The 25,554-nt window shown below is 36.2% G+C and overlaps 1 protein-coding gene across 1 annotated transcript; it reads left to right on the forward strand.

The window, feature by feature from the left end:
* The first annotated feature begins 2,474 nt into the window (after positions 1-2,474).
* Positions 2,475-25,469, forward strand: Rab3-GEF (Rab3 GDP-GTP exchange factor). The gene is made up of 32 exons (XM_018552055.1): positions 2,475-2,657; positions 3,050-3,218; positions 3,298-3,463; positions 3,736-3,916; positions 4,290-4,447; positions 4,555-4,855; positions 4,984-5,316; positions 5,421-5,453; positions 5,819-5,931; positions 6,146-6,867; positions 7,056-7,294; positions 7,740-7,937; positions 9,356-9,742; positions 9,958-10,023; positions 10,109-10,309; positions 10,422-10,617; positions 10,780-10,875; positions 10,944-11,095; positions 11,171-11,329; positions 11,452-11,646; positions 11,778-11,865; positions 12,154-12,290; positions 12,622-12,762; positions 13,529-13,673; positions 13,762-13,891; positions 14,260-14,476; positions 14,543-14,815; positions 15,403-15,582; positions 18,134-18,142; positions 22,115-22,187; positions 22,348-22,394; positions 23,220-25,469. Exons 1-32 carry the CDS (start codon positions 2,562-2,564, stop codon positions 23,553-23,555), a joined length of 5,937 nt encoding a protein of 1,978 aa, XP_018407557.1. The 5' UTR covers positions 2,475-2,561; the 3' UTR covers positions 23,556-25,469.
* Positions 25,470-25,554: the final 85 nt, after the last annotated feature.

Consider the following 25,554-nt stretch of genomic DNA (forward strand, 5'->3'; position numbering starts at 1 on the left):
TAATAAAAAATATCGCGATCGACGTTCGTCAAGTCGATATAGTATATGACGATTGAAGTCACTCTCCGGGAGCAGCTAAACTCGACGAGGTCAACTCGTTAACTGCCGTATCTTATCGAAACAGGTCACCCGCAGGTATACGTGTTATATTTAACGTCGCAGCTGGACGCAACTTTTCGACATCTGGGCGGAAATAATTCCGGATGTTATTATTGCTGCGTCTTTACATCTCGGCGATACCATTCGCGCCTCGGGAAGGTGGGTTGAATAATTGATCGCGGCACGCTCGGGAGTCGAGAGAATTGGTGAATTGTTGAGCGCGACCTTCGGCCAGATAAAATGCATCGTTGAATCTTTGACAAATGAGTTTTTAACGTAATCGATACTTCAACGAGTTTCGCTGTCGCATTGGAAACACGTGTTAATGTCACGCATAATTTTACTTTTTAATTTATGCGAAATAATTGATTTTTATAATTTTATGGGTCAAGAAACGAAGCGTATTGCAATTAGTAGCCGACTTTAGGATACCACACGTTAAAAAAACAACTCATATTTGCAATCTGTTTAGAGCGACGACAGCTAATTTTGCATAATTTTTGCAAATAATTTTATACATAGGAGGCTGCAGTTTAATGAATCAGTAACGTTTTTTTAACTCTCTCTCTTTTCTTTTTTTACCAAAATTTGATTTATTTTTCAACATAATCTCCTTTTAAAAGTCATCGATTTATCAAACAGTTTACGTATTATACGTATGAATGGTATAAAAGGTTTCCTTTAAGGTCGAAGAGTTTAATTAATGTCACCGCGATTTATTCCTTCATCTTTTGAGAGCTTGAGAGAAAATAAGTTTGCGAATAAATGTCTTAACTTCAAGATTAACTATATCTCAAGTTCTCCATCCAGTCTATCGTTTCAAAATTGAAAGATTTGCTACCACTGCAGCGACGTAATCCATTCTCTTCTTATGAAATGGGATTTAAATAAAATTTTCAAATTAAAATAAGAAATAGGAATTAAATGCGATTTTCTCATTAAGATTGAGTTCTTCAAATCATTAACGCAGAATACGGATTAGATCACCGAATGTCGCACTAAACTTTTCGATCGTTTTTTTTTCATGCACAGAAAAATATACACAAAAAAAGAAGAACATTCGAGGATCGTCTAGATTCTAGATGATGTCTGAAACTTCCCAGACGAATAGAAAAAATCTGGATAATATCCGAAAAATCGGATCTCGTTTGTCGTCGGAGCGACTCTTTTTTCGCGACAATCAAAAGCATCCACGTACAGTTTCAGTCTGTAATTGTCTGCCATATATCAACGGTACAATCGAACACGGAAGTACGTGGCTTCGTGCACATGACTTTGTCGTCCCCGTCTATCGTTGCGTCACGGCGCGAAATACAAGATGAGGCTCGATATTGGAATTAAACATGCCACGCGCATGCACGCTCTTTCCCTTGTTCCCTTTTACCCCCGACACGGTGACACAGATATCCTTTTTGGGCCTCCGGAATCATTGATCTTCTGAAATCCGTCCGAACCGGCTGCTGCCCTACGGCCTCTTCTGCCCATTTTCGCCCTTTGCTTTAGGGAAGTTGATCTGTTACCGCCAAACACCTCGATCAATTTGGTTGTAACTGAAATTTAAGAATTAAAAAAATCTTTGATATGTAATTCAAGTAATTTTCAAAGATTAAAATGGTTAATAATTTTGATAATATATAACTGAGCTCAAGTAATATCACAGTGTGATGGCAAATCAACATAAAATTCAATGAAACTATAAAATTTAAGATTTGATGGAATGTAGCAATAAATAATCCCTCTTTTTAAACGTTCAACCTTTTAATCTTGGTATATAATTTTTAAAGGTTAAAATGGCTGGACATTTATTAATTCTAATATTAACTTTCCGACACGAAATGTCACAATCAAATGACGTCAAATTGACATAAAATTCAGTAAAGCTTCAGTCATATGATTTCATTTGACTTTATTATAATAATCGAATGTTATTTAGATAGAAGTTTTACGAAAACGAGATAACTGATGTGTAGTGTAATTAAAACTTTAAAAGGTGGAAGCAATTTATGACATCAACAATTTTAAATTTTAAAGAAAATTATAGCATGAAGTTTAATTAAAAATATTAAATTATAACATGAAGTTTAATTAAAAATATGATTATCCTCAAGATATCTTTTAAAGAAAGAATATTGTGTTACCATGCTAGCTATACTCTCTCTACCGAGAAATACTTTATTAAGAATAACGAAGTAAAAGCGGATGTTATCTACAAATTCATTTCGCTCGAAAGTAATTATAGCGGAAGTTTAATTAATCCAGACTATTCAGGAAATAGTAAAACAAGGACAAGTCAATTAATTGCAACCCCTCTAAATCTCCATTTGCAGGTGGGATAAATAAGCGAGAGAATGGTACAATCATGATTCAAGCTGGAAATGATTCTGAAGAGAGTTCAGCAGCTCGGATGTCCTGTATACACTGTATACAACGGTGACACAGCTGCACCCACATAAATCACAGCCATGGATATACAGAAGAAATTCCTGTGCCCCCGATTGGTAGATTATCTTGCCATCGTGGGGGCCAGGATGCCTGCTGCCTCTCGTCAGCCCGTACAGGTATAACAATTAACGTGGAACGTTAAAATCTGTATTGGCATAAACAAACACTGCATTAAAACAAAGTATAATTTAATTGCGCTATAACTGTGTACACTCTCAGTCGTCTTAAATTTAGTAGGTAATTTCGAGAGTCATAAGGAAATTTATTTTTTTTTCGTTATAACAATGAAATGTATTGGGAATTTCATGATTTAACCCGTTTTTATATTTGTATTAAATCATGGCATGTCTTTATGTCAATTTGTGTACGACGGATTTAATATATAATATGCACCAGTGCGTCTAATCGATTTTGCCATGAGCTGCTACTTTCGAGAAAGTAAAATATTAAAAAAATAAATGATAAAATACGATTTTGGGAAAGGAAATGAGATTTTTATTTAACACAGATCCCGGAGTTACTACGCAGATATCCGGTGGAGGATCACAAGGATTTTCCTCTGCCTCTGGATATGGTGTACTTCTGCCAACCGGAAGGTTGCAGTAGCATGGGACCAAAACGCACGGCCTTACGAGAGGCAACGTCCTTTACCTTCACCCTCACCGATAAAGATTCAGGTTCGTATCCGTTCTATTTGCGACGCATGCGAGATTTTTAACAAGCCGCATTACGTTAAAAATATTTTGCAAAACGTAGGAAAAACGCGTTATGGGATCTGCGTGAATTTCTACCGACCTACTGAAAGAGCGGGGGTCGTGGCTGGCGGGGGCGTTTCGCTCAAGAGAGAAAAGTACAATACCACGTTTCGTAGAGAAAGCTGGAGGAAGAGCATGGAGAGAAGCACAGATTCCGCTTTTTCTAGGTGAAATGGCTTATACTTATTGGCCTTCTTTTGATTTTCACGATCAGGAAAAAAATTGGAATATAATTCTAATATATATTCAGAACGGTTATATATTTTATATATTATAGTTATAAAAGACAACGAAACTTTTCGTTTCTCAAAACTAAGATTTCAAAGTGATTGATTCTTTAGAATCGAAAGATCAAAATTTGTGTTTTAAACAGCCCGAATAATTCGCATCCGACAGATTGTCTCATTTATAAGACTGTATCTCTAGCCGTTTGTTATAGCGACTATAGGAGCAGTGCAGTGGGTCCCAGTGACTCTGAGAAAGATTGCTCTAGTAGCAGGAGGGATTCAGACACCCCGCAGGTACCCCACGCCCCAAGATTAGAATTCATCGCACCGAGTGGAGATAGCGAGAGCGGCGGCAGTCATTCCCCTTCGCCACGTGCATCTCGAAGACGTCAGGTTGATACCACTGACTAATATAACAGCACTAGAAACTTTATTACTCTATTAATTTCTTCGGATCTATTTGACCCCAAAACACGATTAATTTTTTTGGTAACATACTATTTTGAAATTTTTTTCTTTGGTATTTTTGATGCCTTCATCTGTTAATGTAAGGTTTTTTCTGTGAAAATTTTTTATCTTTTAGTTTTCATAATTGTTTTAATTATTATGCCCTAAACAATACAATTGTATAATAAATTTTAACGAATCATCAGGATTAGTAATTAATTTGCTCAGAAAGTATTTTAAAAGGATTAAGAATAACATATAATATGTCATATCAACTATGTTAAAGTTCGCCAATAACGACTTTGCAATGTTCTCACAGAGGGTTCGCAATCATTCCTTGACTTCACTATGCATCATTTCTCATCATCCATTTTTCTCGATGTTCCGAGAATGTCTTTTCGTTCTGAAGAAAATCATCGACGCGTGCAACGAAAGTTTTTCACCGCAGAAAGTAGGAGCTTCTCGACAGACCAACAGGTGTGTTCGAATTTTACCTAAATCTATATAATGCTTTACAGTTTTCAAAAAGAAGAAAAAGAGCGTGAAAAACTTCTACATCCTCAACCGAATTTTCTTCGTCACAGAGATACAGTATGGAGTGTTCTAACGGGTCAGGTTCTGGGCGACACGCCGTCCATCGTGCTTCACGACGTTCGCGAGATTGAAACATGGATATTGCGTTTACTCAGCAGTCCCGTACCCGTCCCAGCAAAGACGCGCGTCGAAGTTGAGATAATATCATCGAACTTGCAACCTCCGCTATGTTTCGCCCTGCCGGACCATACCAGGTTCTCCTTGGTCGATTTTCCTCTGCATCTACCATTGGAGCTTCTTGGCGTTGACATATGTTTAAAGGTCCTCACGCTGATCCTTTTGGAAAATAAGGTAAACAATTGTAAAATAATATTTAAAAAATATATAATGTATACTTTTTTATTCAAGCGCCTTATTCTTTTTGTACCTTAAACATCCAAAGCTAAAATTTCAAAACAAAATGATGTCCTTTCTTTTAGATTGTACTTCAGTCCCGGGATTATAACGCTTTGTCCATGTCGGTCATGGCGTTTGTCACAATGATTTACCCGCTGGAGTACATGTTTCCCGCAATACCCTTACTTCCCACGTGCATGAGCTGCGCGGAACAATTGCTGCTCGCTCCGACGCCTTTCGTGATCGGAATACCCGCGTCTTTTCTATTGTATAAGAAGAACTTCAAGATGCCCGACGATATCTGGCTAGTGGACTTAGATAGCAATAAGATAACAGCGCCAGGCGCTTTAGGCGAAGACAGTCTGCCGCCTTTGCCGGAACCGGAGGGTACCATCTTGAAGAATCATCTGAAGCAGGTAATGAAATGCTTGCTCAATATTTAAGCGGCGATATATACACTTTCGTTTATTACGAAGCTAAATGATGAAGAGTATTTAATGACTCCTTACCCTCATCGCAGGCAATGCAACTGATGGATCAAGTTGGCTCTAGTGTAAATATTTTATCAATTCTCAGTCCGCTTATATAGTGGCGTACCCCTTATTTCGTAGTTAGTCGCATGCATGATTTATCACGTGTAGAATCAAGTTAATAACAGCCACACACATTTGCTGATGCTATAAAATAATAAATAGCTACAAGTAGCAAATCTAAATTAGTGCGATCTAAAAGATTGCTTTGCTTTTCAAAAATTATAGAAATTGATATTCGATATCGAATAGAAGATTTTTTTCATAATGTCGCCACTTTTTGTTTGTAGATGGGTAATTTAGTCGAAGTAGAAGTAAATGCAGCAATATAGTAGCAATGAACAACGAAAATTCTAACGAACTATTAATTTACTTTTTGAATTTTTAGGCGATGGCCAGTATGTCAGGCCCTCCACTACCCCCGCAAGACATTTCGATGCGTCTGTCTTTTCAGGCGCCGAACAGAAGAGAAAGCACAACCTCTCATCTTTCTAGTTTAAGGTAATTACTATGTCTATTATCTTTTGCTAAAACCTACCCAATAAAATTATTAACAATAACATAAAAATGAAATTTGACTCTAGAATCATTGAAAAAAGATTTGTAAATGATTGACAAATATATTTTTTAATCAATTATTAAGTACCGCTACTACTTAAATTTTAAACATTTTGAAACCGCTGAATGCTAATAAAATTATTAATAAACGTTACAGTGTAGCTTCGACGAAGCATAGGCCGAGCGTCGATCAGTGCTCACATGTTCAGCACATTCCATTGAATTCGCCTAGCATGAGCTCATCATCGAGTCCACCTCGTCGGCCGTCGATGTCACAGATGATCAGTGGATCCGGACCGGCTGGTCCGTATCCACCGAAAATGGCCGGGCAAAGCCCGGCACCTTTTAATCCCTTCATCTACGGAAACGACGTGGATTCAGTAGACATCGCCACACGAGTCGCCATGGTGCGATTCTTTAACTCACAGAATCTATTGGCCAACTTTACCGAGCACACACGCACCCTGCGACTATATCCCCGGCCAGTGGTGGCCTTCCAGATCAACTCGTTCCTTCGCTCGCGACCCAGGAAGAGCAGCTTCCTCAACAGATTTGCGCGCACACAGGCGGTCGAGTTCCTGGCAGAATGGTCCCTCACGCCAAGCAATGTGGCCTTTCTGCGGGTACAGACCGGGGTGTTCGACCCAGCGCAAATCGGTGACAAGTCGCGCTGGTACGCGACCAATCTCGAACCGATCTACTTTCCCGTCTGGGACTCCGGTAGCTCACTGGCGAATGCTCTGAAAGCGATGAGGGAACACGAGACTCAACCTACAGATGAAAGCGGTTCCGATTCTGAGGGCGCCGAAAGCACTAGCTCTTCTTACTCCTCCTTGAGCGATTTCGTCTCCGAGATGGCGTCATCCGATTTATCGCCGGGTGAGTGTATAAAAAAGAAAAAAAGGATACTCAATGTTAAAATTTTTAATCAAAAATTATCTTAAAGCAGTAAAGCAAAATTTTAACATTTATATAATTCAAATATTTTTAAATAAGAGGAATTCTATTATTTCGATTAAAATTTTAATGCTCTTAAAGTACTTTTATTGTTCAATTCTTTTCCGCAGGATACAATTGCCCGCAAGTGAGCCAGCCCCAACAAATGTCGCTCTCGGTAGATCCGAAAAACGTTTACAATCCACCAAGTTCTTTGCAATATCCCGGAGTAGAGGAGGACTCACCGGTACGACCCGAGAGTCCGCCGAGTACGTCTTCTAGCCACAGTGATCTCAGTAGCCCGAGCTTTAATAGGGACTCTGAACTCGAGTTGAATCCAAAAATTCACGAGGGTTTGCAGTCTACTAATGTAAGTACACAAATATTTTTTCCGCCATTTCTTCTGTTGTTTTTTCCTTCTCTTTTTTTATATGCACTATTTTCTATATGCTAAATGATACTTTATATTTCATGTAATTATATAGTTTACATCGTATGACATAAATCATGTCGCATGCACGACATCAGAATTAAAAAATTAAAAATAACGAAAGTCTCTTGATTCCGTAACATGTAATGCATTAATAATTTTTCAATTTTATAGGTAACAGATACAAAAATATCATTGAAGGTGTTTCATATACATCGATTTAAAATAAAAAATTCGTAGATATTTTTCAATTCTATAAATCGGCACACAATAATGATTCGTGCATAAATACGATATCTACGAAATACTTTCGTAGCGTGTTACGTTATGCGTTAAATCTCGAAATGGCATCTCCGGTGTGCGCTAACGGATAGCTTGATTATAGGATAAAGAGGAGGGTGGTAGCTTTGAGTCAGACTCCGCGTCGACAATAACACCGCGCACTATCCTGAGTGCACAAAGTTCGGTAGGACAATTCACAGGGATAAGCATGGGATCTTTAGGCACTCAATCTTCGCTCAACGATACTGAACGTCCTACCACACCTCACAGGACTTCGCGTATCAGTAGATATGTCACTCCTGTGAGTCATCTTCATATGTACCTTTAATTCTGTCACTTTCGAATATCTCCTCGAGAGTGTCACTTCGTGGTGCATTCAACTTAACGGTTGCAATATTCGTGTGCATCATTTCATGCTTATTTAACATTTGATGACAACAAGGATGAAATGATACTCGCAAAGCGTAGCTTGCGAACATTAAGAGGAATGCATTCTAGTATCATTTGGGGGTTGATGCATGATAGAATGAAATCAAATTGAATATTGGAGGGAATTTCCACGAAGTGTGAAATGTTTGCCTATCACTCTTTCATCTTTTTCTCTTCTTTTTAATTCATATTTCTCGTTAAAAATATTGTTTGAGAAGAATGTTAAGCTTCTCGTCTCTGATTTGCATTTTATTTTAAAGATGCGTTGTTTTTACGATTAATTGACGTTCGTTTTATGAGATATATCCATCGTTTGAGTATTCCTTGCATGCTCGCCCCTCAAAACACAAACGTGATAATCCCGATTCACGTCCCATAGCTGGTATTAAATGTGATTGCGTGAAGTCTATATTACATATATTATAGTTGTGTGATCTTCAGTCTATATTTCGCATTATTTCTTCTCAGCATGAAACGAACGAATAAGATTTATTATGATACACATATTCTTTTCATGTTATTCTTTGAAAATACGTTACTGCATTGACGCTAGTGTCTATTTCTCATGCGATCCACACACGTGAGACATACATGAAGCATACATCTACAGATACATTTACATATACATCCTTTCATCTTCTTGTCGACACATTCCACGAGTTATGTTTCATTACTATGACTTTAAAATGATTGTCAGAAACATGATTTTGATCTTTTGAACATATGTACATGCACAGAGATAATGCACTATTTAAATTTTTTAATTATAGTGGAAAGTACGACTCTTCTTGTAGTTATCACTTGTCAAATACAAATTGTTTTATCTATATCTAAATCTGTACTATTTCAACGTGACGTTTCCTGTTAAAGCATGACTAACTTTGTTACGTATATCTTGAATCTTGAGACTATAATATAGGTATATTTATTAAGTCTTGTGTTAATTAATGTGTAATATTTTCAGAAAAAAACACTCTTTCTAATGTAAAAGTTTTGGAGTTTTTTCTATATTGCGATCCCGTGCGCCTTCAAATTTTTTATTGATATACAATTTGTGATATATGAATAATGAATTTATTAGTAACAATTTCCCAGAAGCAACATTATTATTTACAAGCATTCTTTTACTTTCTACTTTTAACTGATTTCTTTCAAGAAAAGAATTTTTCAGAAACATGCGGGATTATTGATGATTTGCACCCCCCGATTCTCCTATTATTTTCTAAGAAGACTGTTTATTTTTTTATGATAGTTGAGAACAATTATAAACACTTGCGCACCTTTTTCCAGGTACCACCTACAGGACCGGGTCTACAACGTCAGCCAAGCGTTGGTAACGTCCTAGCGAGAGCTTCCAGCTTCAACACCGCTGGTGGGCCTCTCCTGCCACGACAGATAAGCGCGGTCACCACTGCTGATCATCAACATCACGAAGCGACGACGCAACTTCAGCGTCAGGCATCGGCAGGACCGACAGTCATGCAGAAATCCAGCAACGATAACTTGATGCAACGGCAGAACAGTGGCGGGAGCGGTAATAGTACCACTACTGGAAACGGTGTTCTCCGACAGGGCTCACAGGGCTCTCTGTTCGAGCAGATTGCTAGCCAGGCGAAGGACTTGATGCGCGAGACTAGACAGAGCAGCCAAGATGGGTTACTAGCACACATGGACAAGGTGAAGCATGCGTGATAATCTGATAATAAAATATTTAGCCCAGTTGCCTGTTGCTTCCCTAGCACAATTTATTAGCACAATATTGACAGTGTTTAAGTAATTGCCTATAAATTGTTACTAGGTTTCTTTTCTCTAGTTTTACTGAACAAACTATGCTATATTTTATTATAAATACGATAAAACTAATTATTTATTTAATTTACTATTTATCACAGTTGAAGCAGGCAAAAGAAAAAATTACGGAGGCTAGCGAAGACAGTCTATTCGCGCCACTAGAGCAAGTACGTTTTTGTGACACATTACATAAGGTATATGAAATCGAAATGTATTTTGTAACTTCTTTGTCTTCTTTTTTCTGAATTACAGTTGACGCAACAAACGAAGAAAGCGATGGGTGAGGCCACCAAGTCGGTGCAAGAGGTATCGAAAACCGCGTTGGAGGCGAGTAAAACCGCGGCGGGCGTCAGTAAAAATACATTAGACGATCTGACGTACGTCGGCAAGAGCACGTTGGGAGATTTGACAAAAAGTGCTAAAGAAGCTGCCGCAAAGAAAGGCTTGCTCAAGGTACGTGTCTTTAGTGAATACTCTCTTAGTTCTGATAAAGTCATGCTGAAGCATCTTTTGCGCTGATTTTTGAAATTGGTTTATTGAATACAATCTTCACATTTGCTTTTAGGGTCTCGGAGAATCGCAACAATCACCCACACATTCGCCGCAATCTCCCAATACGCAGCAACGAAAGGATTCGGTCAGTAATCAATTAGTCGCGTCTGATTCTCGAGGTGGGGTTGGACGAGATTTTTTCAGCAATATTAGCAGCGATCTGAACGGTTTCGCCGCGCAGACCAGCAGCATGTTCAGCGATTTATTCGGTATATTTTATGATCTTACTTTTAATAACTATCAAACATACGATATATTAATAATTTATAATATTCTGCATAAATAAAAGATATTGGTGTGGGTTATAAAAATTATCATGTGATAAATTCACACTCTAAAAAGTATTGAAATTATATGTATTCGATTTCCAGGTAGTAAAAATAATTCTAATCGAGGTAGTAGCTTCTTTCCGCAAAATCAGAAATCGAAAGAGAAGACTAATCCAATTCTTGGACCATTTCCCAAAGGTAAATGCTGATAAACCATTTCTAATTAAATCCTTACATTTTAAAACAAAATGTAAAACAACGCGAAGGTTTATTAACAGTTGCAGGAAAAACAGGATTGGTAGAACGTTCCTCGTTAATAAAACATTCTACACACAAAGTTAATCAAGAAGACGCGCAGAGAATGCAAAATGCAGAACGTTCCAGCACAAATAGTGACAATCAAGCCTTTTTAAATGATGCAAGTATTCGTAAACATTATATTATTAAAAACAAACAATCGTGCTTAATTTTATGGTCTTTGTATAACTTGTAGGTGGTGACGCAAGTGTTGGCTGGCGAAGGTGTTGGTTGGCTCAAATTGAACAGATTAAAAAAATTAATGGAGGATGAAAATTATCGTGATTTGATTGTAACGAAGCTAAATAAAGGTCTTAGTAGGAAGATTAGTCCGAACGATCACATTGACGATGTGGTAATATGAAAATATATCTTAATTAAATAAAAAGCTTATTAAGTATTATTATTAAACTCACTTAACATTTCCCTGCCTCGAAATAAAAAACTGTTTGATTATCTGTTTTAATTTCTTACCAGGCCATATCAAAGCCCGTATATAAGGGAATGTTAAAGTGCCTTCAAGCAGTAACGCATGGTCTCGCGCATACGTATAATAATTTCGGATTAGGCGGGATGGCTTCTGTCTTCCAACTGATGGAAATCGCTCACACACATTACTGGAGTAAAGATCTGTCCGAAGGTAGTGGCTTCGACAGCTCCTTGATGTCGCAGGTATAATAAAGAACGCCTTTCTAATTAACGTAACACATAATTTAGTTTATAAATATTCATAATTCGATTTAAATATTTTCATTTTATGTATATTTGATGTTCCATAATGAAAAAAAGCGTTCATTTCGCAGGCATCTAGCCCATTCGGTAGCAGAGAAAACTTAAAATCTCCGCAATCCCCGAATCCACCCGACTTTATGGATCCTACGCAAAAATCGGGTATGTCTTTGAACATATTTATTATATTGTTAAAAAATTTTTATCGATTCTTAATTTATTAAATGTGTTATATTTTTTATTGAAAATTTTGATATCAATATTTTCAATTATTCAATATTATTGCACACGCGATAAATAAGACCAATTATTTCATACAAATAACTTTCTTAATCTTAGAATGAACATAGAATTTATCAAAAAAATATAACTCATCAATTTAAATAAATATATAATTATACAAAAATTAACATAGAAAAATTAGTAATTAATTATTTTTTGAAATATCAGAACTGCCGCAAGTGCATTTGGATGCGCCACAGGCACCACCGGCGGGAGACACAAGCCAATCAACGACGGACATGTTCCTGGACATGTTCACAAAGAAAGGGAAATTTCTAAGCAAACTTACTTCATTCGATTCAGAGGTAGAAAACATTTTTTTTACAAATATATTTCGATATCCTAAGCTCAAATTTCAAGTTGGTTAGTAGACCTACTTGGATGTTGCAATGATCCTGCAGGCGCGATCAATATAATTGTTGAAACTGGTAAAAATACATCTCCTCCCCCCGTCCTTAAACAGACGAGAAATATCACTTCTTTACTTTTTTTTATTAGAGAATGTATTATTCGGCCTGGCAGTTTCTTTGACGGTCCTCTTTTAAAGCTAGTAAACGCGAAGAAAGATAAAAAAAAAATGCTCAATTTTCGATTGTAACATGCAACGCACACGTGTTTTGTCATGTGTTTTTTTAGAGTGGGCGGGGTGGTGGAACGGGGAGCAGCGAAGCTTTATCCACTGACGGAGGTAGCATTATCACTAATCCTGCTTTTCGGCAAGCGCACCAAGCTTCCTTCCGAAGCACCGTATCTGATAGCGAGGTCGAGCAAGGCAATGTAAATTATCTATCTTGAATTAATATAATCTTACATAGTTGTTAGATACATCTGGTAGAGCGCAACGCACACACCGCTAGTAGCACCGTCCATTCCCATAAAATAGATGCCCGACAATGCAAAATTCATTGGAATGTCTGTTAATCGCGCGATTTCAAATTCACCACGCTCTTCAGGAGAAAGAGTCCTTAGACTGACTCGGATGAGTAACATTTACATCGTACAACTTTCCGCAGTTCCGAACTCTAGAATTACACCAATATCTCAGCACTCATCAGACAGGAACACTGGACGCTGACAGATCGCATAGAGAATCATTATCGAAGGGTAACAATAACGCGTTTCGCTGCAATTTAAATTACTGTCATATTTAAAAAATCAGTGTCTTGTTTGTGATGTTACTAGGTTTCTTCCGTGATCCTTTTTCTTTGTGCGTGCAAGCAAGCTACCCTTTGACTTTAGAAGGTGGCAAATCGTATTGCAATTAGCTAGATGGAATGCTTATGATCTCAACGAATATCGATAGAAGATATTAACCGGTATTCATAATCTTGGTTTTTATTTTAAGACCATTTTAAATAACGTCTCAAGATGCTAATATGATTTATCTTGAGACTGTACTTATAAGATCTTAAATATATAAGAATCGACTATATGAATACTAGCCATAATTTCGGACTATTTCATTAAAGTCTTTATGATTTTTCATCAAAGATTATCACTGGAACGTTATTAACTTCATTCTTACACGATTCTGTGATTTCAGTTTCCTCGACAGGGCAAGCAACGTTCCGGCAGCGTCTGGTCCAGCAAATCGTCCTTAAGCACCGGATTCAGATATCATGGTGGAAGTTTGATACCTACCACGACGTTACCAAGTCCGGAGGCTGCAAGAACGTATCTCTTTGAAGGTACAATAGACGAAGCATGATAGTTTATTAATTTATAAATGATGTCTAAATTTATTATCATTTTATATTACCGCAATTGTCAATCTAGGTTTATTGGGGAAGGAGAGATCATCTCTGTGGGACGAAATGCAATTCTGGGAGGACGCCTTCTTGGACGCTGTTTCGCAGGAACGCGACATGATGGGCATGGATCAAGGACCCGGAGAAATGGTGGAAAGGTAAATCAGAGTGAAACGAATGAAGAAAATTACATAGAAAGAACATTCTAGCAATTATAATTTGCATGTTGATGGTTTAATGAAATTAATTTTAAATCTATATTTAACTAAATTTTAAGATATTTTAGCAAATAAACCAATTTTTCTTCATAGAGATAACCTACATATATATTGTAATTTTCTTCAATTGATTCAAAATTATGAAAATTGAAAAGTTTTATATAATACATTAAATATCTGCTAACAATATATGTATGTATGTATATATGTGTATATAATATATATATATATATATAATATATGTGTGTGTGTGTGTGTGTGTGTAAAAATTAAAACAATTATTAAAACACGTTGTGGGCGCGATATAGATACAAGAGCTTGAGTGAAAGCGAAAGACGAAGGTTGGAACACGAGGAAGACAGACTGCTGTGCACTTTGTTGCACAATCTCACCGCTGTTCTTGTGATGTTAAACGTCGACAAGAATGAGTTGAAGCGGAAGGTACGCAGACTGCTGGGCAAGAGTCACATCGGCCTCATCTATAGCCAGGAACTGAATCTACTTCTCGACCAAATAAACAATCTTGTGAGTATCGGTCGCGCGATCGGTTAACAATCGCGACACGCTAAGAACGCGGATCTTCTTCTACAGCATGGAAACGACATCGATCTGAAGCCCTTAACATCCCGGCAAATGCACCGGCAGTCGTTCACCGTGCATTCAGGGGTCGACGCCGAGGGCGACCTGCGCTTCCTCGAGGTTCGTCACGATGGCCTCGTACTGAGATCGGTTAATGGCGTGATAGTTGAGCGCTGGTGGTACGAACGTGTGGTCAACATGACCTACAGTCCGAAGAATAAAGTTCTATGTTTGTGGAGAAGAAGTGGCGGCGATACCGAGTTACACAAGTATTATACTAAGAAGGTAGGAAAGATCGAGCAAAGGTAGTTCGAATAACAAAAATTAAACGAAGAAGAAATGTTTCGTTCTGCCGGTTGTAAAAGTTCACTAGAGATAAGATAAAAGCCTATATAGCTTAAACGTCTGCAATAATTTTTGGCACAAACAAACTTTCAACTCTCAAATTTCTTCAAAATAAAAGAAGACGAAGTCTCCTCCTAAAATATTTGAGAAAAATATTTAGTAATGTATAATAGAAATCTTAAAAAATAAATAATTAAATTTTTTGCATTCTTTGAAAGTCTTAATAAGCTTGGGGAAGGGAGAACCTTTTTGAACCTACTAACGACATTAAATCACAGTCCATTGTGTTTCTCTGAAAGCCTAAGGACAGTAAAAGGAATTGAGCTGAAGAGGAAGACTCAGGTTGTATATGTGTGCAGATTTAGAAAAAGTACAAATATGATTGCAGATGGTTATGAGTGTAATCTCACAAAGTTTAACAATTAGTCGTTTTGAAGAAAATGTCCGTAGATTCCAAATTGATCGGTCGACCAGTCGAGATCAGTTGCATACTTTTGACGCTAATTATACGTCAACGTTTCTTTCAGTGTAAGGACGTGTACTACTGCATTAAGGATGCAATGGAGAAGGCAGCAGCTCGCGGACGAGGCGCGAACGTGGGCTATGAACTCGGTGGTGAGTTTCCGGTGCAGGATATGCGAACGGGTGAGGGCGGACTTCTGCAGGTCTGCATGGAGGGCGTCGGTCTCCTTTTCGCGAATAGCAAGGTATGACTCGCACTCGCGTGAAAGCCACACACTCCTTACGCTGTTATCGGGAAGAATCGAGAGCTTGACTCTCCTTCCTACTTTCTCTCTCTTTCTCTCTCTCTCTCTCTCTCTCTCTCTCTCTCTCTCTCTCTTTCGAGGATGCGCATATATCTCTATCTATATACCCCTTTTATATTCTACGTTCAATTGTTTGTGTAATTGTTGGATCGTACATATATATTTATTGGGAACTTTAGTTTAAGGATTAAGTATCACCTTTCGTTATACCTTCGACCGTACTATACGTCTTAATTACATTAGGATTTTACTTTTTAGCTATCGAATCTGTATAATCGTTTACTTTTTACGACGTGTCGATGCATATAATAATGCATTTATTTCAGCGAAATTGAATATACGTTAGAGAATATATTTATATAATATTAATTATTAGACTACATCGAGACTGAGTTGTAGGAAAAAAAATTTTTCGTCTCGGCTCAACGATCGCGATCGTAGTCTGAGGTGACATTAATGTTAGTGTCGATACTCGTCTCGTAATGTTGATCGAGCAACCCGAAGTAAATAGTATTTAAAAGGAAGCAATGATTAATTAAACAATAAAAAAACGGCAACGTCGAAATTGAATAGGATTGAAAACCTCGTCGTCGCTCAACTGTCTTTTTGACCATATTCTCTTGATCATCGAATACTCTTTTTCTCTTTCTCTCTTTCTCTATGTTTTTTTTTTCATTATTGCATTGATGCAAGGACCACTCAATATTATCTCCCACTGCTAGCCACTATACGATCTGCTTAATTGATTTATATCTTTGTACGTGATTCATCGCGTCCATATAGTAGGACAAGTCGGGCTCGTCTGGTGGTTCGACTGGCGAACTTTCAACCCAATATATGTTCCAGTACCCGTGCGAAAGTTACTTTGTTGATTTACAAAGAAATCCGCAAGATTTCGTACTCGCAAAGACACATATCGGTACGAAACTAGAGAGACTTTGCGGAAGAAATGAAGAGATACAGAAATAAATATCTTACACACTTCGAAAAGCAACCTACAGCATAACTGCGCAGCATATAGTGCATTTACAGAATGCTGCAATCAATCGTGTTTCTCTTTTTCTTTAACTATGTAGGTTCTGTTTGACTGACGAGCTAAGTTTTTCTTATGAAAATATCAATGTGTTATTTTACAAATTATAAATAATAGAAAATTTCTTTAACTCTAGACGATTCAAATTTAAATTCTAAACTTGGAATCATTGAGCTCTCTCATTGTTTTATGTAAAAAAAGTTTTCAATAACGGAAAATTGGCTCAAAATTGATTCATGAATCTTTAATTAAAAGAGAAAGCACGCTTGAGCTAAGGCATTCTTTATTTGCGCATCTGAGTTCAAAATATGATCCATTTATTAAAGAATTTTCAATCTTTTTTTAGTAATATTTAAAATATGTATTTTAATCTCAATGTATATAATGTGAATAAATGCAGTAAATGGATCCTGTAAGGAACCAGATCATCTCCAGATGCATACACATACATACATATAACGCACACATGCATATACACTCTTCAACGAGAAAAATAATTGTTCCGCTCGTCGTTAAGCATTTCGTTTAATCGAGAGCTCCGTTTAATCGCGATAATTCCCGTATGAGATTTACTCGGCACAAGTTCGGTTCCGACATCCTCTCGGTTATTTTTACTGGATAATATTGTGTTCAGGCGTTATATTAATCAATGTTTTCTTGCATGGAAGCTCGATGTGCAGTTGCAGACTCTTTTATCTGTATTATATATAATTATATATATTACATATTTATATATCCATTACATTTATATTATATATATATATATATACATAGGAAATAAGGTATAGGGCGATATATATATATACATACAGACTGTCTTTTGAACACTATACTCCTATATCTTATCATTTGTATTGAATGTTGGATGCTATTATATTTTTTCCATAAGTCTAACAACTTCTTTATCTGTCGTGGTCATGCGCGAGGAAAGTCTATTCGCGTTCGAGACGAGAGAGAAAAAAATGAAAAAAAGAAAAGAAAAGAATATGATGCAACAAAATCGCAAGCGCTACACAAATCGCTGTTTACCGGCTATACTTACTTCAGCGCGACCGATAAACGCTCGCGGCTATCGTTATATATCATACATTAACGGAATCTCGCGCGAATGACGAAATACCCGTAGGATATTATGCCCGGGATCCGCGGGCATCCGATTCGGGTAATCGGAATGATAGACTTTTCTCAGCTTGGGGAACTTTTGAGATGGTCCTTGAACAATGAATATACCTTTGCTGTTTATCGATTTGGCCATGACGTTAGGTGATAAAAGCGTAGCTGTAATATCATCGTGTACAGCTGTATCTCTCTTCTCTCTCTTTTTCTATATATATATATGCTATACATATTCTATGACTGAGTGGATAACTGCTATTACCAAAGGTTTTAATTTTCTGTTTTTCTGTTTTCTGTTTTCTTGTCCCGTCCATCGACATTGCCCTACGGCTGGGCAAACAGGATTTCGAGGTATCAAATCAAAATAAGTCATTGTTTGTTATATAAATTCAGTATATGACTATATACTCAATGTTGGCCGTGTTCCGGAGATGCTTATTTATTTTCACCATTACTTTTGGCCGTATATATTATTATTATATATACCATTATACTATATATATCTACCTACATTCTTAAATTGCATTCGAACTCACTGATCTGCTCTGTCTATCCTTACTGTTTTTTCTACGATCGATCGGTGTTAGTTGTAATATATATATATATATACACACGCATATGTATCTCTCCGTTACGATATGATATGTGCATATCGTAAAGTCGATACCTCTCCAGGTATCCAGTAATGAACGATGAAATGCAGAACAGTGTTTGCCGCATTGATCGAAAATCCGACACAAAATATACTTTATATATTGTATATCGTTTAGATGAAATATTTGTAAGTAGTGTTTAGTGCAACTTGTAGAGAGCGATGTTCGATGCACACACAATGCAACTATATATATCTATAGCCTAATCACTCGTACATAAAAGTCCGTACACAAAGTCATTACGTCACGATCATCATTTACAGCTTTCACGTTTTACACATCGTATCTCTCGGTCGCGACTGAGAAAGCTCTTTGAAAAGCTCTTTGAAAAGCTCTTTGAAAAGCTTATTTTATCGAAACTGTTGTTATCGCTATTAATTAATTCAACATATGATCGAATCGTGGTGTGAATTTTATCGAGAATCGATGACAAGTTCGGCTATATCTATCTTTATTCAAAGTGTCTTCGAAAGTAAATTTTCTGTCGTCTGATTTCTTGTATTTTGTCTTTTAATTGAATAAGATTAAAAGAATTCTAAACCGGGAGTAAAGCAATTTATTGAGAATCGATCTATGATCGTAATCTGTAGAACGTACCCTATATGACTTGCAAAAGCCATTTTTTGGATAAGATTTCGGGGTGCGATTGTTAAATTAATTGTGCATCAGCAAATATATCAATATATTTGCCTCATGTCGAAGATGAAAAATTGGATGTAATATTTTAAAAAATTATAAGTACTATTCGTAAAGATGATATCGAAACTGCACGGTTACTCGTATAAATGATGCTACGTAGGAATAAATTGAAAAAGACAGATTATACATAAATAAGAGAATGGTATAAAAAATATGAAAAATTTAATATGCTTAAAATTCTCTCGAATAATTTTTGCATCCAAATTTTTCTATCCGAATAACAGACATCGGAGGGTTTGCTATATTTTTTCTAAGATTCAAGCAGTTCCGCGGAATGAATAATTATTCCGCGGAATTGCTTCAGCATAATCTATGCTAAAGTAATTCTTCGGAACTTCAGATTCTCGATAGGCTTCTCGAGAAATTAATAATATAATATAACGATAGTCTGTTTAAAATTACTACGTGATCATCGTTTGAGTCAATATGATTAAAAAACTCTTAAAAAAATACAGAAAAAATCTTACATTAAGGACAGATCTCATCAACTTTGATTAACTTAATCGATCGATTGTTACATTAATTTTGGAATTAACCAATCGCATTTGCTGTTCGGCAGCATTTAACAGAATTGACTGATCACGTCACATTGACATTTAATCGACCGATTAAATTAATCGGTGTCGGTGTACAATCCTAATAAAAGAAATCATAAAATATATCAGTGAAATTATTTTATTTTTAAATAAACTATTTAAAAAAAAAATAATATTTTTGATAAAATATATAGATCCAAACAGACCAGCAGGGTGAAATAAAAACGAAGGAATCAGCGATTTACATGCCCGTGACACATACATCTCTTGGCAATCCACTCATTCTACACTGGTAGTTATGTAGTAGAGCAATGGTTCCTCGTGCTGTCTAGTGATCGTCTAACGTATTTATTGCGAACAGGATATCCTCCTGTGAAAAAAAAGGCATCGTGAAAACTGTGAATTTCGCGCGAGCTCGACCTTCTCGCCACGATATTATTACACTTCTCTGGCATGGCACTGCTAATACAATATGTTTCTTGTTTATACGGCATTGTACCGATTCCGATAATGTACTGATTCACTCCCTAAGAAGTGATATATTTATTTACCGTCATACTTCCCCTTTTCTCGATTTCTCTTTACCACCCCCTTCATAATTGATATAATATATATGATATATCACGACCGTGTATCATTCGATCGTATATCACGTCCGCCGGTCTGTATTAGATGATACAATTGCACATTTTAGCAACTCTTCGACGCTAAGCAATCAGTAACATTTTACGATTGAGTTTAGGCCATCTCCAGAGTTGCCTGCCGCTGTTACGCTTGCCGCTATATGTCGCTGACATTGCTGCTGCTGCTGTTGCTGTGGATGCCGCTGCTGTTTGCCGCCATTGCTGCTGCTATTATATAATATACATAGATCTTGCTTAAAAATTAATTATATTGAGATTGCGATGCGATTGCTGAATGATGCATGGTGTCTTTTGATAGATTTTAGTCGTAGAAAATAGATTCCTGGATCGCTTGTACATCGCTTTGGCCTTTACACTTATTCTTGCAGAACTTAACAATTAAAAAATGTATTCTCCAAAAAGCAGTCTTGCAAAGATTGAATTCTGTGAAAATACAGAACATTGTTCGCTGCTGAGTCTCGATTGAAATATGACAACTATTAAGTGATATTGAGCCTGCTGTTATGAGATAATGCTTGTACGGCTGAAAGCCTTGAAAGGTCCGTGTATGCTGCACGTAGAAATATTTCTAGGGTTTGAGTTCCCCTATTTCAATTCTTTTACTTACAGCATTCGTATACTCTTTGCACGTGTAATGGATACATTTCTATTTCAGTTTTACTCATTAAAATACGATACTCGTGATATTCTACGTACAACGCGATTCAATATTTGTCACACGGATATCGCCGCGCCGTTGCGAGATTATCTTTCAATATTCTCTCCTTTCCTAGTAACGATTACATAAGAGGATAAAGTTATCCAGCATATTGAAATGTAAATGTTATAAAGTAACTTTAACGTTTGAAATGTAAACGGGTTTTAACGTGTAAAATAAATATTCAGCTCTGTTAGATTCATTCGCTTCGCATGCAGGAAAAACAATATTTTTTAAATAAAATCACAAATTTGTGAAATAAATATATTTGGAATAAAACGCGCGCGCGCGCGCGCATATGTTTACCGTTTCTGCAAAAAAGAAATATGATCTGGTCGTAACAATTAATTAGCGTATATGGTACAAGAGCATCGCTTCGCATCTAATCAAGTGGAAATTTTATTGTATAAACAGTATGAAATAATAACAGTAATAATTATTACAATTGTTACAAATTTTATCGATAGTTTTTCGTCCAATGTACGTCATTAATAAATTATCGATAAAAAGTGTCATGCAAAATTATACGAAAGATGTGTATAATTTTACTAATTGTAATTAGTTTGTATAATTGTGATTTTCTGTACATGCATCAATTAAAACAGGCAGTAAATGAAACACACTTCTTGTGCAAAACCCGTCGAGCGCTTTTGGATTTTTAATAAAAAAAAATTATAAAATTAAATTGTGCGTAATAAAAAAAATCATCAAACTCTTGCACTTTATAAATTTACATCAAGTAAAAATGATTAAAATGATAATAAAATTGCAGTAATAAATATAATAATATAGGAATATTTAATAATTAAAGATTAAAATGTAGCTAAGAATTATTGTGTTAACTGATAAGAGACGCGACAAAATTAGCGCTCGAAGGGTGAAAACAGACGCTTATCGTCGGGCGAGCATCACGATACATTTTCACGCCTCGTTTAGAAAGCTGTTCGCACACACGACTGATACTGCTATATCGATATATATGATAATGATAGGCAAATAGAAAATCGTCAGAATCGTGTGCATGATCGAGTAGATCCAGATCTATGATACGCGATCCGCAGACCACTAACGCAAACCGATTGTGTTATTTGCAGTTTTTTGTAAGACTCGATCATATCCGCAAGTGCTTTACTCAAAAGGATGGAATCTTTGTTTTGGAAGAATTCAGTAAGTGACATACCGAATACTGCATCGATTATACGCTTTTACGCCGTAGATATCTCGTGAAATAAAGAATAGATTCACGATATTCTCTGACACGCTTATGCTGAAATTCAGCATTTAATCTTTAAATGTCGGAACATCATCGGGTGCCTTTTTGTTTCAGATCCTAAAACTAGACAAGTAATTCAACGTAAATATAAGTCACAAATGGTGAGTACGCGTGTTTCAATACTCCTTATTGTCGAAATCGAAATGTCTGTCATAACGAGAAAAGATATTTGTTAAAAAAAAAAGAAATAATAAAACGTCTATTTTAGCATAAAACAGAATAATAATTTAATTCCGAGTATATTATTTAATTAATAATATATTCGTCTTATTTTATAATAGAATAAAATATCTATTTTATACATGGAATATAATAACATTTTTTTAAATTTTACAATAGTTTAAGTGTTTAATAAACGTATAAAATATTATAAACATAATAGTTTACTTTTAATTAATTATGTATATTCAAGAATAGATAAAAAGGGTCAGAAGAAAGTGATGGACGTTTTATTACTTTCAATTTTTGTTATTATTTCTATAGCCATGTACTGTGTATGACAGGCTGAAGAGGCGGTTCGCTGCTTGCATAGAATATTTTCCATCGCATTTACTCTTAATAAACTCCCGTTGGAGACTCATCAGAAACATAAGTGCGGAAATGACACCTCATGAGACTTATTTTAAAATTTTTTTCCTTTCTTACATCTCACGTAAGTTCTTTTCTTTATTTTATTTTATTTAGAAGATAATTTTTATAATTTAATTTACTGTTTCTGGATAAATGAGTTTCAAACAATTTAAGGTTGATTTTATATATACAATAAATAAAATGAAAACTGAATAAAAATTAGTAAAATTTGATATTTATATTTACTTTAATTTCTATAATGACGGTTTTTTTAACTCATTAAAACTTTTCACGAATAAAAAGGCATGAATAAATGTATATGTACCTAATGATATTGAATATATTTTCATTCGAAGGCATCTGACATCTGCTACGCTGTTCTCTGCGTATTTTCTTACGTGGCGGCTGGTTCGGAGCAACGAAAACAGCAGGGCCAGCAACAGCAGCAGCAGCAGCAGCAACAACAGCAACCGCAGTCGCAATCGCAACAACAGTATACCCTGCAACCACATCAACAACGCCAGCACCAACAACAGTTGCAACAGCAGCAGCAATATCAGCAGCAACAACAAAACTATCAAATTCGATATCCCTATCAGCAACACAGACAGGAACAATCACAACCGAGCAATGTAACACCGCAGATGCACCACAGAAACACGCAGTTGGACCCCTATCCTCGTCAACACTGACACAGGCAACGACACTCGCTTCCCTTCGTTAGCATCCACGACAGAAATAGTTGCGCCCCTTACGCCTGTCTACCCTGGGTATAAGCGCGTTATCTCTTTCCCGAAGGATTTACTTTATTTAAAGATTCATGAGACATATATAGGCAAGATAACAATTTTGTTTTCTCTCTCTCTCTCTCTCTCTCTCTCTCTCTCTCTCTCTCTCTCTCTCTCTCTCTCCTTCCCCCTCTCTTCAGATTTGCCAACGTTCTTTCCTCTTCCAGGAATGAAATTATTATAAAAAATCGTAATAACTAAAAATATGTGAAAAGAAAAGAAATTGATCCTTATAGCTTAATTCGTTAATATCAGATTTTTGCGGCGCGATTTTTATTGCGTAGTCCTGCGTCGATGTGATAGCTGTGGTATTCTTGTATTCGTGCGTGCACGTGAGTACACGTGTACGTGTCACTTAAAGCAATTAAATACAATAAGTATTCGTAATTGGCGGTACAATTTTATATGAATACGACACGAGGAGACATAGAGATTTGCGATTGTCCGCAATTCGGAAAAATAAAAGATTTATTTTAGCTCGTGTATAGTCGGAGTAAGCGGTTGATAAACGCCAAATTGCGACATCCTCGCTAATTTTTGAATCTTTTGATTATCAATATCATCTATTATTTCTATCATCTTTTAGTATCCTCGATCTTTTCTTACGACAAAACAATCAAGTGTAAATAACGACAGCTAGTTCTCTATTAGTTCGCTGTCTCTCTTTCTTTTCTCACCTATAATCGAGTCTAATCGGTGATTTCTATCCATTTTGTTTATATACAGCGTGAGAGGTTAATGAAAACTGTTCCGTGTAGAATGTATAGAAAAATGTACTATCTCGATGTGTGTGTCTCGAGTAAATACAGTGGTTTATTATTTTATACGAATTCAAATACAAATATACAAGAAAAAGAAAGATCAAGCTCGTAGAGCGTTCGTTAGGGTACATGTAATGTTCCCAAAAAATAGACATTATAATATAATAATGTAACTGTACAATACTAAAGAAACATGTAAGACAACATCTTTGAAACGCTGTGAAAATTCGCATCCTCTGATGTGTTTTCCTACGACTTGTGTGAGATTTAGTTTAGACGCGTATTATTAATAAATTTAGTTAGACACAGAGACAGCGAAAAACACAATGAGATCGCGGTTTTTAACCGATTAATCGGAATCTGTACTAAATGCGAAGCAATGTCTCTCTTTACTTTGGAAACTTGTAATTTCGTTGTATTTTTTCTTGCCGCATATTGTATTTCTCGATATCCGTCACGTTAAATACGCGTCGCGTAGAGTAGGTGAACAACAATGACCAGTTTAGAGAAGGTGTAAACTCAGTCGCGAACTCAGCATCAAGGTAAACGTAGCGTACGTGTCTCTACATGAGAAGAAATGATATATTTTCTTGCAACGTATAAGAGGCGTATAGATATTTGTAAAAAGGAATAGGATTTGTAAATATAACAATTGGCGGTGTAGTAAGCGGTACAGAGAGAGCAAAGACGTGAACCCTTTTTATTTCTCGTCTTTTAATACGACTATACATGTTAGAGCTCGTTCGTCGGTTGAGTTAGTGAGAGGTGCGTTTTTTAAAAGTGAAAGAAAGAGGGAGGACACGTTCTCTTCTAAATATCTAAAAAAAATAGAAAGGAAGAAACATATACACATTCTTTGTACCAAGTTTGTCTGCCTAAGTCCCGATGTTTAGAAATTCTATACATTCAATCAATCGTTATCATTTCGAGATATATCATGGTTATGCGATAAAGAAAACTTTAGATCTCTAGGAGAGAAAAATTAATACCTCGCATTGTATAGTACTCATCCATGTAGACGCCTCACGCCCGAAATATACTTGTAGCCAAATCGAAATTGAACAGTATTTATTTACCTTTACCTAATTACGATTTACAATAAATATAATTCGAATTTTTATCATAACTGCAGAACGTTCATA

Source organism: Cyphomyrmex costatus, unplaced genomic scaffold, assembly GCF_001594065.2.
Source record: "Cyphomyrmex costatus isolate MS0001 unplaced genomic scaffold, Ccosl1.0 scaffold153, whole genome shotgun sequence".
Lineage (NCBI taxonomy): Eukaryota > Metazoa > Arthropoda > Insecta > Hymenoptera > Formicidae > Cyphomyrmex > Cyphomyrmex costatus.

Excerpts from the sequence above, each read along its gene's own strand:
- Rab3-GEF (XM_018552055.1), top strand. The coding sequence starts at position 2,562 with ATGGATATACAGAAGAAATTCCTGTGCCCCCGATTGGTAGATTATCTT. Across the intron at positions 9,743-9,957 it reads TACTAGCACACATGGACAAG|TTGAAGCAGGCAAAAGAAAA; the intron begins GTGAAGCATGCG and ends TATTTATCACAG. Across the intron at positions 12,763-13,528 it reads GCGAGGTCGAGCAAGGCAAT|TTTCCTCGACAGGGCAAGCA; the intron begins GTAAATTATCTA and ends CTGTGATTTCAG.